Source organism: Ziziphus jujuba, chromosome 3 (assembly GCF_031755915.1).
Source record: "Ziziphus jujuba cultivar Dongzao chromosome 3, ASM3175591v1".
Taxonomy (NCBI): Eukaryota; Viridiplantae; Streptophyta; class Magnoliopsida; order Rosales; family Rhamnaceae; genus Ziziphus; species Ziziphus jujuba.
In genome coordinates, this window is record NC_083381.1 from 6,714,025 (window position 1) to 6,733,700 (window position 19,676).

The window sequence follows — 19,676 nt, forward strand, 5'->3', positions numbered from 1 at the left end:
AATGATTTTTTTTTTTTTTTTTTTCCTGAATTGTAAAACAAAGCAATGTTCCGTTTATGTCGACACCCGCAACTAGTACTATGTAGTACAGTAATAAAAATAGTTCACATTTTGCTTCTTGACTCGGCGTGATTGGAACACAGTGTTCAATTATTGTGTGTGTGTATATATATATATATATATAATATTCCACGTTGTCAGGAGAGTTTTTTTTTTTTTGTTTTTTTTGGGGTAAATTGCAACTTGCTACTACATATCATCCTATTAGATTATATATTTGGCATTTCATAGGTATTATTTTTGTTTTAGACGAGTTGACCAAGCTACTAAGTGCTTCCCACATAGGAGGCACATATGATTATCTTAAGCCAAATAGATGAATAGGAAACATGTATGTCTCCCTTTTCTTTGCAGCTGGTCTCTCTCTCTCTCTCTCTCTCACTCTCTGTCTCACATGATGCTCCACAAAGAGGGTAAGGAAGAGAGAGAGGTCAACTGCTTCATTTCAGCTGCAAATAGGCATCTTTTGGAGACCCAATTAATTTTCTGGTTTAAAAACCACACCATTTTATCCTAACTGCTGATTTTCATTTTCAGTCACCAAAGCAAAAATTGAAAACAAATTTGAATCATTAACAATTGATTGTGAATTCATAAATGGTTCTTGAATATGAGAATTTCATTTTTCTTAATGAATGTAATAAAATCCAAATTGACAGAGTCTTAATTTTGGAGAGTAGGAATCTGTTATAAGAAGTTAAAGCAATGAGAATTATAGTAAAAGCAAAACTTTATTTGATGAAGTTCTTTGTTTGAAAAATTGGGTTATTGTTGAGAAACCACCTTATTATCATTTATCATCTAGGTATGATTTGCTTGGTTGCATTATCTCTCAGTCTTACCTATGTTTTTGTTTTTAAGTAGAAATGTTAAGTTTTGAATTTAAAATTTTTTATATTTTTGATTTTGAAATCAAATTAAATTATCACATCTCCTTGAACTGAACTTTAAACTAATGAATGAAAGATGCACTAATATTTCTTTTATACATTTTCACAAACATATTGGAATTCGATCCGTCACTTTTAAATTTCCTACCTGTTGAGGCATTCCACTTCTCCATGGCAAGTTTTATGCATTATCGGATCCCAAGACCTAACACTAGTAAAAATAAACCAAAAATTGTACTATTTAATTACCATGAAATAAGATCTGGTATCCCAAAAAAAATAAAAAAATAAAAATGTCAGACCTAGCTTATACTAAACTATTTATTTGCAATTAATTTGGTCTTGCATGGAAGTCCTAATAACAAAATGCACCTCTCATCTACTGTCAGAGAAAAATATAAGTAAAATAAAAATTTATTTTTCATAAGTTTAAAATTTTAGAATAAATAGTAATTTAATATGATATCAGAATCAATTTCATCCAAAATAAATAAATAAATAAATAAAAAATACAAGTAAAGATCTAGAAAAAAAGCCAAAAAAAAACAGATCTACAATGTTAGAGAAAAATATAAATCAAATAAGCTCAAACTTTTGAAATAAATGATAATTTAATATCTATATATTATTCAAATTGACATCCATTTCAACTTTGTTTAATTAATCTAAATCATCATTGCATAGTCACTGTACTAATTCCCGAGTCGTCACATCATCTCATACTCAAATCTTAATTAGTTGAAGGATCCGCAACCAAAATGATCAATAAACTCCTAAACAAAAGAACAAAAGGTCAACAAAATATAGCATGAAAGCGAAAAAAAATTCACTTCAAACATTTACAATCTGAAAGCATAATGTTGCAAACATGACTGAACACATCTAGGGGGTGAAAAAGGGGGTCTAATTCAACAGGTTAACTAACTATATTTTTTGGCCATTATTCTACAAGTGACATTTTGATATTGCCAAGAGGAGAATAAAACACCTAATTGGTACAGAAAACCTCTTAGGAGGAAAAACAACTCACAAGAAAACAACAAACATCTGCTTTAGACGCCTCACCAAGAAATATCAACTTTGAGGGCTTTAATTCTTATCACCTCATTTGATATTTAAATCCAAATCACAGGTGAATCCAGCAAGTGTACTACCAAGCTCCTAAAAACCACTAAAATGAACTAACTAAACCCATCCCTTAAAAAGGCAATAAAAGCAAATACTGTTAACTCCATCCGCTATCCGAGTCTTCTGACTGTTCCTCTTCGATAGTTTTTATGCTTTGGACTATGTCAGCAACTTTGTTTGATATGTGGTCAGTGTGTTTTTCCAAGTCTTTCAAAATCGCATTTAATTGTTCTTCGTATGCAGCACAGCGTCGCTTACATTTTTGCCTCTCATTGTACAACTCAAGAGATAGTTCTCGGATTCTCTTATCCTTCTCATCCTGCAAGTGATGTGTTTTAAAAAGGTCAAGAGATATATCACTGTAAGAAAGTAATACTAACAAGGATAATGCAATATGGAATGACAAGTAACGAATTCATGAACACTGTCCAGCGGAGTTAAAATGACCCACACACTCATCACGATACCAATCTATTGTTTGAATTCTACGTCCACACCAGCAACTATCATCACTGTTTTGAATTCATTTGCACAGGTTATTCATTGGCAGGGATTAGAATGAACTGTAAATGGCTCCCTTTCTAAGAAAGCAAAGAGTGAGACATTCATATGGAAGTATGGTAACATTATGCATGTGCAATTTATAACATTATGCATGTGCAATATAGCAACATGTTTACAGAACCAATGACAATTTTATCCCATATTATTTTTACTATCTTAAAAGATGCATCAGTTATAAGGCCTACTTCATCTCCTCAGATAAAAAAGATCAATAAATGAAGCTCTAACATCGCTATTCTATAAATAGTACATATCATCGTTATTAAAGAAGAAATATAGTACTAAGCTTGCAAACAAATTATTTAGCCAATCACTAATGCTTCAAAACTCGCACTATCAATAACATAACTCGTCCCTCCACAAACTCATCTAAAATTATTCACCATTGAAGCCCAGAATTGTTGCTGTCGAAAACTATCTGCTTTAACATCAGCCAACAGATTTGATCCTTTCTTTTAGCCCAGTTTTAAGTTGTCCCCCTTTAAATAATTCAAGCGTACATTATTTTCGGAAGCTTCAGGCTTCAAATTTTATATTTTTAAGGCACAGTTCAAAATAAACCTTAAATGAACCATACCACCCTGTGAGTTTTAAAAGTACTGTCTTTACTGAAGCCTTAGCCCAGCATGAGACAATTTGCAGTCAACTTTGTTTCATTATCTTCCGTTGTCCTAACATTAATAAACAAATGCAGTTCCAATGATACCAAGGATTTGAAAAAGAAAATTAATTTCAAAACACAAACATCAGGAACAGCACAATCATATGAATGTGCCACGTAACCTCACCGACTCCAATAATTAATTACTCCAGGAAAGCCTTTGAAAACCGATACAAGTTGACACTGCTTAACCCTAAAATCGAGCTGCTCTGCAAGTAAACTCACAGAGCCACAGTGAAACAATTAGGATCTATTTAAGGCCATATCTATCATTAAGATTTACATGAGAACATGCCAGATCTCTCTAATAGCTGAAGAAACAGAAACATATGATTCAAACATTTCTCCTCTTTTATATGACCAGCAACAATTTGACATTAATTTTTACTATAACAGTGAAAACTAAATGAAGTGAATGTGATGCTATACGGCCCTGAGTAAAGATGCTACCATAGGAAGTGTCCAGGTACTATGAATTCCCCCAGAGGAAGCTCCTCCTCTCCTCCTTCAAGATCTATGAATACAATTGCATTTCAAGCTTCCCACTCAACCACTCATTCTTCCTGAATCCAGATCCCCGTGAGCTCTCTAACTAGTCCAAAAGATTTATTATTTGATTCCAGCTCCAAATGTGGAGAAGCCTGCCAAGACAGGGGCTCTGATTTACATGTTTCATCTCATACAGTTCTTAGTTTCAGAAGAATTGAATAAATTTTAGAAGACACAATAGCTCTTCGCCAAAAAGAACTCTGCAGATATCAGCAAACCTCGGTCTCAAATGTCAGAATTAACAGCTTTCAATTCCATCAAGCCATGTACCTCACAAAGCAATGGTAAAATCTTGGGCACCATCCTAAAACTCTCTTTCGTTATCTAAAACATTTGACTACAGTAATGTTTATCAGGACATTTATAAATTTATTTATTTATTTATTTATTATTATTAACTTTTTTTAAAGAAGAATCAACCTTTTATTGATAGGAAATCAATAGAGTGTAAAGGAGAGGAAGATAAATCCTCAAAAACAAAAATACAGCAAAACAGAAAACAGAATTTCCTAATCCTACCAACGCTCTTAACATAAGCTACCATAGAAGCCAAAAGGACCAGAACTACCAGAAACAATGATGAGCCTAATCCTAAACCATCAAAACCTACGTCAGTGCACTAAAGCAAGCCCAATATATGCAATTTACCTATCCTACATCCCAAAACAACCACCAGATCTATGATATTCTCTGTAAGTCTACCCAGCCCACCCCTTTGAAATTGCTCATTGAATCCCAACAAGCCTTGACATAGCTATTAAGCTTCCCTGGCAAAATAAAATTTGATTGCTTTTACACATGCAGCATCAATTAACAATTATTTTCTTTCTTTTTCAAAAGAATCTCTTTCACTTCAATTTCCTTTTGTCTTTCATTTTTCCATCCAATTCATGTTACTAAACTAACATAAATTTGTTTTTTTTTTTTTTTTTTTTTCTTTCTTTTTTCCCCCCATCTTTCACTGCATTAGGAATTCAAAAAAGAGAAAAACACTACATACTGTACTGGTTTTTATTTCTTTCTTGGGATAGGAATATGGTATTATTGAATAACATACACATAACGTATATAGAAACCTCTAGATTGGACATAGACAAAATACATTGAATATATCTTCCAACCTATATTTTTCAAAACAGAAAATATAAATATTAGACAAAATAATTGAATATATTTTCCAATCAACATTTTTTTAAACAGAAAGCATAAATATCTAAGGTGATCTTATTTGTAATACTTCCCCACAGACCAGAATATCAGTATTCTGAATACCCAATTTGAAACTAAATAAAACTTCTACACACTGCATTAGTAAAGAGATCATCAATTAGCTCTTCAGATTCTCACATATGAAGTCACAATGTCCTCATTGCAAGTTCTCATAATGAAATAACAATCCACCTCAATATGCTTTATATGTTCATGGAACATAGTAATACAAACAATATAAGTAGTAACTTGATCATCACAATGAGCATAGGTTTTATCATTAAAATCCCAAACTCCGGATTAATCTTGTACCAATTTGACTCAGATGTGTTAGCAAAATTCTATATTCTGCCCAGCTGGACCTATTACCACAATTTGATTTTCTTCATGTTGTTAACAACATTACCTGCAGTTAAAACGCAAATGCTAGCAGATCTTTTGTGGAATCATGAACTTAGCCCAATTAACTTCTAACTAATATAGTCTCCATTCCGATAGTTCCCTTCAAATATTTGAGAACCTGACATATTACCTCCAATCTACTTGCTTACAAACATGATATTAGATCAAGCTAAAGTCAAGCAGATAAGTTTAACCCCAAGGCTTCTATCCTTAATCTTAACAGACTTCAAACTCTGTCCCTTTTTCATCCCGTCCCCTTCCTTTGGTTATTATTGCTATTGTTTTACAATTATTCAATGGGACGTCATTCACATCTTTTTTTTCCATTATTCCTTCACTTTTGGATTTTATCCTTAATTCTCATTCTTCAAGAAGCCTAATCAAGAGTACCTTTGCAGTATATTGAAAACATCTACAAGACTTTGGATGCAAGTGACTATTAATCTTCATGGTAAACACGATATAGTAATAGGAATTCCCCATGTTCTTTCTCATTATCAAACAATAGTGTAAAGGAGATTAAGTGGTTTTACAAAGATTTTGTTTACTGCCTTTCCACTGTACACATGCAGGTTCTTTCATTTTGCTCATGCATAACTGACTTTCTATTTTCAACTACAAGCCACTGATGTAATGCTCAGAAGCTGAAGACATCAAATAAAATCTGTTCTTGTTTATTTTTTAGTTTTTAAGACATGAGCAACTAGAAAGCACCCTTTCTTTCATCTGCTATTTGCTCAACATTTTCAAATCCTTATATAGATGAAGCACTGGCAGACTTCTACCCATGTGATGCTTGATATCCAGAAACAAAGTTTCTCCTTCATCTCACACAAGGATTTTTCTAAGCCAGCTGCAGCCACACCTTTTGTTGGGTATGTAATGTTTTTTAAATTTTAAGGAACAATTTTAATTTACTACCTAACAACTAAAGAATCAAAACATAGAAAGAACAGGATAAACTAGCATTGCAACCAAACAAATCCTAACTTGAAAACCGAACAACCCATATGCCAGAAGAATAAAATAGTATACACCTAGATCTAGAAATTTTAAACCTATTTAATAAGGGGTAAGGAGGTTAATTCTGTCATAGATATTCTTTTAATACATGAATATCTAAAGAAATACAACAGTAAGCCTCACATTAGACTTGCAATTTGAAAATTTTTCATGCGTACCAACTGTGTCACAAACCATCTAGGGATCTCAATGACCAGCACCGTATGTACAACAGCATAGATTAGCTCAACGTACCAAAACATTTCCAAACCTACTTAAAAGAATAAAGTTGTACGACAACTAAGGCTTTAGTGTAAAACTGTATGAGTTGTAAAACTTGTAATTAGTTTGAAGGATGGGTAAGAGCCTAACACAAAGCAAGACTGAGCTTGGCCCTGAAAACATTCCAACAGCTCTAAAATTTGAAGACAGATCGATGTAACAAATACAGAAAGCCCTAAAGGGTTTGCAGAAATTATGTTCAAACAGAAATGCTCTAAACATACCTCACTGACTAAGTGTTTTCCAGATCCCCGCCATGGAACTTTACTGGGACTCATTAATTTATGATTGTGCTCTTTCACAAATTTTGTAACAACCCACTTCATTCCATCTCTTAAGGCTAGCCGGATCATTGCCTGACAGCCCTCACGGGTAATTGGTGGAGGAGGAAGAACACGGTCTTTACGGTATACATACTTCTTTGCACGAAATCCTTCTTTAGAACAAACAAAATCTTGACCAATGACCTGATTATTTACTCGTGAACGGCGATTATGATGTATACGTACAGTAAAACCTGTGCGCCTACCATACGCAACATAAAATTCTCTGGCTTCATCTCTAGAATTGAACTCCATGCCTATATATGGTTCTAAAGTTTCTGCATTCATAGCCAAATTTCCAATGGATTGTTCTGCTGCCTTCTCACCATCACCTATACACAAGCCTAAGTTTTGTGAAAGTGGATCATCTATCTCTTCATGTTTTTTAAAAGTTTCAGCTTGAATATCAAGGTCACTTTCATCTGAATCAAATTCGTGACCAGATTGGTTATCCATCAAGCTGAAACGACAAATAATGGGCAGGTCAATCTTTCAAATCATAAGGAAACCCATATAAAATAATAGAATATGGCAAAATTATATTAAATAAGGTCCCAAGTAAATTTGCATTACTTAGCTATTGATGTTTCCCATAATATATACAAGTTTCAAAAAACTGAAAGTACAGTCGTCTAGCACGCTAAAATTCTAGCAAAAAATACCTTTCCTATCAAAATAGGCCCCTCCCACCTCAAAGTCCCGAGAGTCATCCACAATATCAACTTGACCCTAAACTGCTAATATCGTCATTGATTAAAGTTAAATGCACTTCCCTTTACTTGTGGTTTTCTCCATTTTGAATAAGAAGTCTAAAGAAAGAGAATCATTTAACTTTTGGCAAAACACAAAACTTCTTTAAATTATGAAGTACCTATAAATAACACTCTAAGTCTTACAAATTAACAGCCTTAAATTATAATAAAAAACAATTAAAGAAAAGGACAAACTTATTAATTTTTCTTCAAAAAATTATTTACATGATTAAATTACCCTTAAGAAATAACATAAGAAATAAATATCTTTGTAATAAAACTTAACGATCATAAGATGTGAATATATTTTGCTCTTTTTGAACTGTAAAATATAGAAGTTACATAATGCGGAGTGCAGAAATTTAATTATATATATTATATTATATATTCCTCTTAATTTTACTTTGTAATTCTCTATAATTATATTAGTCTTTAAACTAATCACTCTCGGTATCAAAATACTAGAACATCTCATTCTCCATCGTATTACTCATACTAATTTCATCTTCATTTCAAATTAAGTAAAGTATCGAAAATTCAAATTAACTAAATCATTTATCATTTTCGTTTTGAACATGTAGGTACCATGAGCCACAATTTCTTCACTCAAAAACCTCTTTGTTACTATTTTCTACTCTACTTTATAAAAATTGAGGATTAAGAACATAAGAAAGCAGTCCATTGGGTCTAACAGACCTATGCTGTAACAGAAATCTTTTACTCAAACATAATAATCAAAAACTCTATCACAGTTCTTCAAATTCAAACTTGAAAAACAAAAAACAAAAAAAAAAAAAAAAAAAATGAAAACTTCAACAAAAGATTGAGAATGGAGAACTAGGTATTTCACCAAAATCTACAAACATCAACAACGAACTACAAAATGGGCCATTTTTTGTTTGAAACCTTCAACAAAAAGATTGAGAATGGAGAACTGGGTCTTTCACCAAAATTAAGAAACATCAACAAAGAACTACAAAATCGGAATTTTTTTTTTGTTTTTCTGTTTCCTTTTGAATTTAAAGTCCACCCGATTTGTTTTAATTAGCAGTCCAATTTAACCCTCTCCCATAAATAAAATTAAAAAAAAAAAAGAAAAAAAGAAGAAGAACTAGAAGGTTTGATTAAACTCACAGGAGGTGAAAACGTCGTCGTCGAAGTGGGAAGGCTTTGGAAATGCAAGCCCTAAGGCGATGAAAGCATGGTATGGTCGTTGACGAGCATGTCAAGGAAGAGTTGTTCGGTCAGGTGGGAGTGGTTTTGATTTGTCATTCCTAAGTCGCAGCCGAGCAGCAGCAGCAGCAGCAGCAGGTGAAGGGCGAGCTCGGTCGGCGGGTCCCCCCTGGTGGGGCCCACCGGAGATGGAGAGAGAGAGAGAGAAAGAGAGAAAGAAGCGCCGGAAGATTTCGTCGTTTTATGTGTGGAGTGGCTTACTACGGCTTGTCTGGACTCTTGACTTCGTTGCAAAGGAAAGTGAAATGGTTTTGCTTCAGTCCGCTCTCCGACGTTGGACAAGTAACCCAGGACTTTTTGCTTTATTTAGTTATTATTATTATTATTATTGTTATTTATGAAGCACAAAATTTGAAGTGATAATAAACAAACATACATCGAGCGCATCTATTGCATGCTATTTTGGATATGCCATTACCGAAATATGGCATAAATTGTTTATTTTGTTAGTTCAATAAAAAGTGATAAAATTTACCAATGATATTTTTTTAGTATTAATTTACCAATGATATTTTTTAGTGTTAAATTTAGCATCAAAAATATATTTAGTAAAATTTACAAATTAAAGATCTATTTATGTCCATGAGAATACGAGTTTGAATCATACGGAAGATAGAGAATTTGGATAATTTGTAATTTAGGTAATTTCTTCAAAAAGAAATTTACAAATTCAAAATTGGTGTAATTCATATTTTTATTGAATTAAATTTGTTTTTGTAATTAATTAAAAAAATTAAATGTAAATCACATATATTGTCTTTGATGCATAAGAAACTCTTCAGTGCTCAATGTGCCAGCCATAACAAATAAAACGAAGCCATCTTACGGTGCCAAATCACCAACTAACACCATTATCATCTTTTTCTTTTACTCTTCTTTTATTATTAATTCTCTTTTGGAAAAGGGATTTTTCTTCCTCTTATATTTGCCCATATCTCTCCATCACCTTTAAAATTCACACTTTGCTCGCTACCTTCAACCCTGTTCAAAATTTATATTTAGTTAGCACAAAATAGTTATTCAACAACAGTGAAAAAACTACCTTCAACCCTGTTCAAAACTTATATTTACTTAGCACAATAGTTATTCATCCATAGTGAAAAAAATTCCAAACCTAAACAAGACAATCACTTTACATATTCTCCAATTATCCAAATTATGTAACAACAAAAGACCAAAGTTAGAAATTTTAACCTTCTGAAACTAATTCTTCTTATTTTTTACATTAAATATTCATAAATTCAAAGAATTGAAGCACAAACTCATAATATATATTTCAACAATAAACCAAATTAATTTTTAGAATAAAAGGGAGAGAGAAGAAACAAAGAGATACCATTCCAAAATCCAAAATAATTTTATTTTACAAGACCCATTCATAAGAGAAAATCTAATGCCTTTAAGGTTTGAGGAGAGTGGATGATGCAAGAAAGAAAATGTTGAGGAATCTAAAGATAAATCCCTAATATTCATTTCTATTTAGAATGTTAGATTATATGTTCTTAAGAGAGAGAGTGTGTGTGTGTGTGTGTGAGACAGGGACTTAGGGTGCCTTTGGGGGGGGGTGGGTGAAGAAGAAAAGAAAAAAAAAAGAAAAATAATTTTTTTTATTAAGAATGACACGTGACACGTGACATTTTCCTGTCATGACACATGGTATCTTTCTAAACATGACATCTGGCACCTTTCAATTGGTGACACATGAGAGATTCCTTTAAATATTCTATTACCCAATAAAGTCAGTCCTGAAAGAGATAGATATGACTTTACAGACCCTTAACTTTTCATTCGTAGGTCCATATTAGGCATGCCACCAGTCTAAGAACTCGTATTGATGAGCACTATCACATAGCAAATGAGTCAACATCAAAATCCATATAGATAAAAGTCAACTTGAGCTCACTTATCGGTCTAGGTCGTATCTTATTTTGACCATAAGTTTCTATTCTTACCTCTGATTTTGATGTACTAGTAGTTTATGAACTCTTGTAAATGAGTATTTTGCCATAGTATCCCAGTCAACATAAAATTCTTCTCATAGTAAAATGTCAACTGTGAGATTCATTTGGTTAACCCCAGTCAATCTTGGTCAAACTTGATCAAAAATTTAAATTCACGGTATTTTCTCGGGTCTGGATGTTACATAAAAGGTTATATATATTATAATGAGATTCATATAATTATCATCGATGGATATGGCATGGTGAGTCATGTAATGATGGTATTGGGATATCTTCTCAATTTAAGAATATGAATGTAGCATTTGATGAAGATGATAATGGCAGTGAGGAAGATGTGGCTTACAATAACATAGAAATAACCCATGCTGCCTTTGATAATTTTGATAATGGTTGTAATGAATTTAGTAAGTTGTTAGAGGGTGCAGAGAAACCTTTGTACCCAGATTGTACCAAATTTACCAATTTATCAATTTTGGTTAAATTGTACAACTTAAAAACAAGATATGGATATTCTGACAAGAGCTTTGATGTACTATTGAAATTGTTAACCGAGATGTTACCAAATGTCATTGTGTTGCCAACATCCATGTACAATGTTAAGAAGAGTTTGAGTGCTTTGGGGATGGAGTATGAGAAGATTCACTCCTGTCATAAAAGTTGCATTTTGTTTAGGAACAATATGTGGAGCTTAATGAATGTCCTGAATGTGGATCTTCTAGATGGAAAATTGGTAAAAATGGAGTTGTCAACAATATTCCAAATAAGGTTTTATGATACTTTCCACTAATTTCACATTTTAAAAGAATGTTTCGTAGTGCCAAAACAACTAAGAATTTGACATGGCATGTAATGGGAGAAAGGTTAAAAAAGGCGAAATGCAATACCCTGCGAATTGTCCATCTTGGAAGTTGGTTAATCATTTATGGAAAAATTTTGCAGCAGAAGATAGGAATTTGAGACTTGGGATTACAGTATATGGAGTTATTCCACACAGTATATTGAGTAGTTGGCATATTTGTTGGTCTATGATGACAATTGTGTATAATCTTCCTCCTTGGTAGTGCATGAAGCAAAAATTTATGATGTTAAGTCTTTTAAGTTCTAGACCGAAACAACTCAGCAATCGTATTGATTTATACTTGAAGCCATTCATTACACACCTACAGAAGTTGTGTAATGAGGGCGTTACAATCTTTGATACTTAATGTCAAGAGAAATTTACCTTAAAGGCAGTGTTGCTATGGACAATAAATGATTTCTTAGCTTGTGGTAACTTGTCTACCCATGCAGTGAAGGAATATTATGCTTGTCCAATCTACAGTGAAAACAACTCTACAACAAGGCTAAAGCATGCGAACAAAATGAGTTTTATCAGGCATAAGAGATTTCTTCCTCCAAATCATCCCTACAAAATGAAGCATAAAACTTTCAATGGGTTTCAAGAGTTTAGAGTGCCTCCAATACCATTGACTAGAGAAGAAATCTTAACTAAGCTTAAGGCAATGAGTTTTGATAACTCAAATAAACGGAAAAAAAAAAACAATTGATTCTGAAGAATGTTGGAAAAAGAAGTCCACTTTTTTCGAATTGGAGTATTGGAAATTTCTCCATGTGCGATACAATTTGATGTCATGCATATTGAAAAAAATGTTTGTGGGAGTATATATGGTACATTGCTCAATATTCCTGCTAAGACGAAGGATGAAGTTAATGCTCAATTAGATTTAGAAGAAATGGGTTTGGGGAAAGACTTAGCCCCTAAATTGCAAGGAAATCAACCTTCCTACCACTTGGTTGCTATATATTATCAAAGCAAGAGAAGAAATTGTTTTGCAAGTATTTGGTAGAGTTAAAGGTTCCAGATGGTTATTCTTCAAACTTTAGGAATTTGGTTTAAAATTGGTAAGATTGAAATCTCATGATTGTCATACATTGATCCAATAACTTTTGCCTCTTGTAATGGATGCAATCCTTCCTAATAACATAAGATATGCAATTGCAAGACTTTGTTTTTTCTTCAATGCCATTTGGAAGAAGTCTATCATTATTGCTGAATTGAACACAGTTCGAAATGATATTGTTTCAACATTGTGCCTGCTATAAAAATTCTTCCCACCATCATTTTTCGATGTAATGCTTCCTCTAACTGTGCATTTAGTACGAGACGTTAGGTTGTTTAGACCAATTCATTTTAGGTGGATGTACCCATTTGAGAGGTATATAAAAGTATTAAAATGTTATGTTTGGAATAAAATTGCCCAGAAAGTTGTATAGTTGAAAGCTATATTTGTGAACAAGTGATTGAATTTTGCAGGAATATTAAAGATGGTTAGATGCAATTTGAAACCATATTGGTAGATACCAAAAGTTAAATGATGAGAATGATGTTGTGCCTCTATTAAAGGTGGAAAGACCTAATAAATTGATTAACAACTTTGGGAGCGAGTCCATAGTGTGTACTTTCAAATGTACTGAAAGTGGGACCATACATGAGATACGTATATCCATGTTAAAGTACGGATTAGTTGATATTTGAATAAATTTATTAAATAGAAAAACTTTTCTTTGTTTCAGAATTCATTTGAAAGCCTTGAAGTCATGCCAAAAAAAAAAAAAAAAAAGGAGTAAAAAAAGCAAAATGGTATGTATTTGCTATGTGATAAGGTATGGAAAAAATAAACCGTGAATATCAATATTTTAACTTTAGATTTAGTGAGTAAATATTTTTATTTTTTATTTTTTTCCATTGGCTAGATTGGACATGAACGAAGTCAATCATATCATAAAGTTTTCGAAACACTGAGATGAATAGCACATGGTCTGCAATGGGTGGTAACGAAGCATGAAGAATATGAGATTAAAGGGGTTCGATTCAATATTTTGGATAGGGATAATAAGTGGGTCACATAGAATAATGGTGTGAAGGGAATTGCATTTTGCTAGTGCTAAGGACAATAACCTTATTTTAGCTGAGATGTTATACTATGGGGTAATAAGAGAAATTTGGGATATCAATTACACTGTGCTTTGAATTTCCATATTCAAGTATGATTGGGCTGATAGCAGTGGTGTAAAAGTTGATGGGATGGCTTTTACATGTGTTAACTTAAATAAAATTAGATATAAATTTGACACATTCATTACAGTTTCACAAGTTCAAAAAAGTATTTTACGTTTAGGATCAACTAGATGCGAGATGGTCTGTAGTTTTAACTCCACCACAACATGATACTTTTGTTGAAGATGAATTGGTTGAAGAAGATGTTCTTGGAGATACTATAATGGTTTACAATCCATTTGTTTTTCAATTGCCAAGTGTAGTTGAAAGTGATAATGAGGAAGAATATGATAATGACTATGCTCGTAATAACTGCGAGAGGATATGTGTTTTCCATTGTTATTTTATTTTTTGTTAATTATGTGTACATTCATAAATGCTTAATTAATTTTTTTGTTGGTGTTATCAATTAATTTGTGCTTAATTAAGTTGTGCTTATTTAATTTATTAATTTATTACATTTGTTATTATTGTTTTAATTAATTTTTTATTCTCATTCTTTTGATGTACATTTATGGACCCATTTGATCAATATGCCCTCCCAAATAATGATGATGATAGATCATCACCAAGTAATGAAGTTGGACCGAGTATTTTAGCTAAGGAACATCAAAAAAGAGGAACATACAATGTTGCAAGGTCTTAGAAAGGATGTTTGTGAAAGAAAAAATTTAAAGCCTTAATATAATGAGGTTGGAGTTGCTTTTAACTGTACAGTCGTGCAAATGAATAGTTTGAAGGGCTTATTAGTTCAAAGTACAATACCAATTAATTTACCTAATTAAAAAGCTCTGACAAAAGAATTGAAAAATAACTTATGAGATTCAATAAAAGCAATACATTATTTGTTTATTGCATATTTAGTTATAAATTATTATTACTTCTTTTTAATTTAACTTATAATTAAATTTATTAGTAACTTTGTATGCATTTTTGTTTTTTTGGCTTATTATTAGTCATTTTTCATTTGTTAATCGATGTTATTTTTGTATGCATTAGTAACTTATTATTACTAAATTTATTATTGATCAAATTTATTAGTAAATTTATTTGTTACTTTGTATGCATTCTTTTTTTTTTTTTTAAATAATTGGTCAGATTTCATTTGTTAATCAATGTTATTTTTGTATGCATTAGTAACTTATTATTAGTAAATTTATTAGCAACTTATATTAATTTCTTTGTATACATTTCCTTTTTATTTAAAATTGGTCATATTTCATTAAATTTGCAGCAATATTCCAATAAAGATGAGAGATTTAAGAAGAGAACTCTTAAAGATTGTGGTGTGAAATGGAGGGAATTTAAGAGTTTCTTGTACACAAAATATGTTTGATCATATTTTGACACATCCGAAGTATTTAAGCATCCGCCCGAAATGTATTAATTCATAACCCAAGATGTGTAAAATGAATTTCTAAAACAGAGATTGTGGAAGAGTTCAACGTATATTTTAAAGTATTTATCAAATGGACAAAAGTTAAGTTATTTATATAATTGTTTTGTCATTAATTACTTAAAAATAAAGCTAATTAATTACTTAAATTTAATTATTTAATTTTCTAATATGTATATTTGTTTATAAGTTTGTAGGAATTAGTGAGTAACAATCTCAAAAGCAAAAATTGAACAAGTATTCCAATAGAATGGATGCGTTGGGATATGCGAGATTGGAAAAAACCATACTATGTTTTTTTATTTTTACTTGCATTTAACTATATATGCATTTTTTATTTTAATCACATGATATTATGAATATTTATTTGCAACTTTTGCAGGAAATCGAAAGAGGCACCCAAAAATACATAAAACATGAGGACGTATGAACACGGTCACAAATGGGGAAAAATAGAAAATATGCAAATCAAGAAATTGAAATTTTGGTGGAAAAATTGTGAGTATTTTTATTTATGATTGAAATATAGAATATTTATATATGTTTAACTTTATAGTTTATATATTTTTATGATTGAAATATGGATATTTTTGTTTAGTTTTTAAATTTATATTTTTATTCATTCACTTAATTATGCTATGAATTTTATTATTATTGTTTCCATGCAAATATATATTAATTTTTAGTTAATATTGTAATTAAATATTCATTCAATCATTTAATAAATATTGTAAGCATAATTAATTATTTTTTACCACTATATATTGTTATGATTGAAATATAGATTTTTTGTTTAATTTTCAATTTTATATTTTTATTCATTTACTTAATTATGTTTAAATTTATTATCGTTGTTGCCATGTGAAATATATTATTATCTAGTAATAATGTAATTTTTTAATTATTTAATCATTTAATATATATTGTAGAATGTTCTAAGGAAGAAAGCAAAGGAAGAAGAAATTGAGTCTTCACCTCCAAATGATATACTTACACTGTCAGGACCCGTCTAAGATTCCTCATCGAAACCCTAGACAAGCTCTGATCCCAGAAAAACTCTACCGGACCCTCCAATGGAAAATCCGGCAGAACCTCTCCTAAGGGTTGGACTTACCACAAATTTCCCGCACTGAAAATACACTTCTATATACACCATCTTATTCCTCCCACCTCACTACAATTTAATTATACAATTTTGCAGCACTTTAAATAAATAACAGGGAATCAGTGCATAATTAATTAAGCAATACATCCAATATAGTATATAGAGCATTAATAAAATTCTAAGTGATGGTTTTTACAAACAGAGTAGAAAGAAATATTACATAATAAGGAATGAAGAAAAGGAGACATCTCAATGAGCGACCTAATCTACTAACTAATAATAATTAAGTAATTTAGTAATAACTAAATAAATAAATACATAAATGGTTTAGTAATAATAATCGAAAATAATTTTTCTCTTAAAACCCTCATAGTCACTCAGTTGGAAATGTTCGCTTTTTAAAATATTTTCGCAAAACCCAATATTTTATGCCTCAAAATTCAGGAAAATAATTAGTAAAATAATTTACAAATAAAACACTACAAATTAAGAATCCAAAGTTATAATGGAAATAATAATATAAATGAAAATAAACTTTTATAACAATCACTAAAAGATTAATAATATATCATAAACAAATAATACAAAAATATCAATGAAACTCATATTAAGACAATTCAAGAAATAATTAAATAATTAGAATAAATCAATTAATTGAATAATTAAGTAAAGGAATAATTAAATCAAATTAAAACATCCATTTAAAATAAATGGTAAGAATAAAATAAAATAAATAAAAAAAATATAATATAATAGAATTGATTTTAAAATACCAAAACAATTTGAATAATAAATTCGTAAAAAAAACATTTTCATAAAAATTGTGTAAACTTTCAAATTTAAATAAATAAATAATAAAACACCGTTAAATACATTTTATTAAAAATAAGATTTTAAAATATTCCATATTTGAAAATTACGTCGTGAAAACCATTTGATGCACCCATTATATACCAGTGGCGCCAACGATACCCAGCGTCCTGAGCACCGCTAAACAGGAGGTTAAAGAGAGAAACCAGCATACGGTGGCGTGGCGTCCCACCGCGCTGCTGCTAACAGGTGTCCTAACCATGGAGGGGATGGCTACGGCCGATATCAACTTGTCGATCCTCGGTCCAATGGCAACCACAGGACAAACCCATAAATCACCTGCGCGCTAATCATATCTATGTGCGCACTAATCATATCCACATACACAAAACACCAGTACATGTGTGGTGTATCTAAAAACTCATAAATCACAACATTAGTATTTATGTAAAATATTAATGGGTTTATTTTATCCATTTAAACCTGTAATTTTCCATATATCTCTTTTTAAAATCATCATCATAAATCCATCGCATAAATTCCATCAATTTGGCCATAATTAAATCAATGCGTAAATATTTTCTTCTACATAATTTTAAAACAATATTTTAATCCTCAAGGTCCAAGATAAATGGAATTATGATAAATCACATAAAAATTCAAATTTTCATAAATTCGTATAAATGCATTTTTATTAATCAAAATAAACTCACAAATAAATGCCACAATAAATTAAATTCAAAAATCATATATTCCAAATTATTCAAATATTGGCATCAAAATTTAATTCTCAATTTATCTAATAATGAACATAAAATACAAACATTCAAATATTAAAATATAACAAAACATATTTAATTTGACACCCGAAATTAATTTTGAAGGTGGGTCACTCACCTCAAGCACGTGTATCAATTGAGATCTTCTGTATGATCAACTCTACTACCCACACGTGCACCTAAAATATCAACATTACACAAAATCAAATATATTAATATTTAATCGGATAATTCATAAACGGATACCTGGGAGAGCGAACATAAACGACAATCAAAATTTACGAATAGTATACCGAATCGAAGCTTGTGAAACGAAGATTACGGATCTGGTCTTATTTTTCAGAGATCGAACCCGTGGTGGCTGGAATCTTATCGAAAAGCTTTCGAATTTTAGGCCCTCGACTCTCACAATCCGTTAAGAAGTGGGGAAAAAGGACACCGAACTTGAGTTTAGGAGGTCAGAATTAGTGGGAGAAGATGGGCGGTGTGACGGGGAACTCACCGAAAATTGATTTCCCAACGAGCCGTCATGGTCACCAGAAACTGTCACTGCAGGCGGCGCGTCCAGTGGCCACTGGCCGTGATTTTTTTTTTTGTAGGAAAGGTAGATCGAAGGACGAGTGAACTGATGGGACCAGCGGTGAGGCAAACAGATGCCGGGATAGAAAGAAATCTGGGTTTGAAGCAATCGGTGTCACCGTTGGAAAAAGCCTCGATCCGGGCGCATCGATCGTCGGCTGGCTAGAAATGAGGAGGTGGAGGTGGTGGGGTGGTGTGTGTAGGAAAATGGTGGCCGGAATGGAAGAAACAGTTGTGGCCGGTTGGTGGTGGCTCTCTCTCTCTCTCTCTCTCTCTCCTCCCTGCTCTCTCTCTTTTATCACACGGGTTTGAGCCAATAAGAAACCATCCTGTGGGTGCCACTGTGCACTCATGAGAGTGGTGGAGATTTTGACACGTGGTAGATACTGTGCACACGTTTTACACAAGCATAAAATAATATAGAATATTACCATGTTAGAAAAATTCTGCAAGTCCATAACTTTTCAATGAAATATCCAAATTAGGCGTGCTACTAGTATAAACTCATATCGACGAGTACTTAACAACCATGCATGAGTCAAAGCTCAATTTTGCACGAACAAAAATTCAACTGCGGCATCCCTTGGACAGTTCGGATCTCAACTTGTTTTGCACATAACTTTCAAACCGTAGCTTCGATTTCGACGTGCTACTAGTCTACGAACTTGGGATGACATGTACTTCGCAACGGTACCTTGGTCAACACAAAATTCCACCCGAAATAAAAAGTCAAAATTTGACCCCTCTCATTCAATGGCCGTCAAACCCAATCAACGTGAAGAAAATTCCGATGTTGTTTGGGACGGGGTGTTACATATACAAATTTTGGAGATTGATGAGTATGGAGGTCAGCTTAGGGGTAGAGGCAAAGGTTATATGGTGACTAGTTTTTTGTGCACCCCTAGGCAAAGTTCACAAAAAAAAGAACAAGTC

The 19,676-nt window shown here is 31.9% G+C and overlaps 1 protein-coding gene across 4 annotated transcripts; it reads right to left on the reverse strand.

Moving 5' to 3' along the window:
- Window positions 1-1,730: 1,730 nt before the first annotated feature.
- On the reverse strand, window positions 1,731-9,398 carry LOC107422095 (protein FAR1-RELATED SEQUENCE 5). 4 transcript variants are annotated; one of them, XR_003056653.3, is made up of 4 exons: window positions 8,957-9,398; window positions 6,972-7,530; window positions 3,754-3,944; window positions 2,259-2,397 (listed from the first exon to the last, which is right to left on the reverse strand). XR_003056653.3 is itself a non-coding variant. In XM_016031495.4 (3 exons), the coding sequence occupies exons 2-3, from the start codon at window positions 7,524-7,526 to the stop codon at window positions 2,176-2,178; spliced, it is 777 nt and encodes a 258-aa protein (XP_015886981.2). In that variant the 5' UTR covers window positions 7,527-7,530; window positions 8,957-9,384; the 3' UTR covers window positions 1,731-2,175. The 4 variants fall into 4 exon arrangements, 1 of the variants encoding a protein (XP_015886981.2); XR_009638459.1 differs by lacking the exon at window positions 2,259-2,397 and adding an exon at window positions 3,259-3,313; XR_009638458.1 differs by lacking the exon at window positions 2,259-2,397 and adding an exon at window positions 3,259-3,512.
- Between the last annotated feature and the right edge of the window lie 10,278 nt (window positions 9,399-19,676).

Coding starts and splice junctions, on each gene's coding strand:
- LOC107422095 (XM_016031495.4), bottom strand. CDS start 7,526: ATGGATAACCAATCTGGTCACGAATTTGATTCAGATGAAAGTGACCTT. Junction 2,398..6,971: donor GAAAACACTTAGTCAGTGAG/GTATGTTTAGAG, acceptor CATCACTTGCAG/GATGAGAAGGATAAGAGAAT.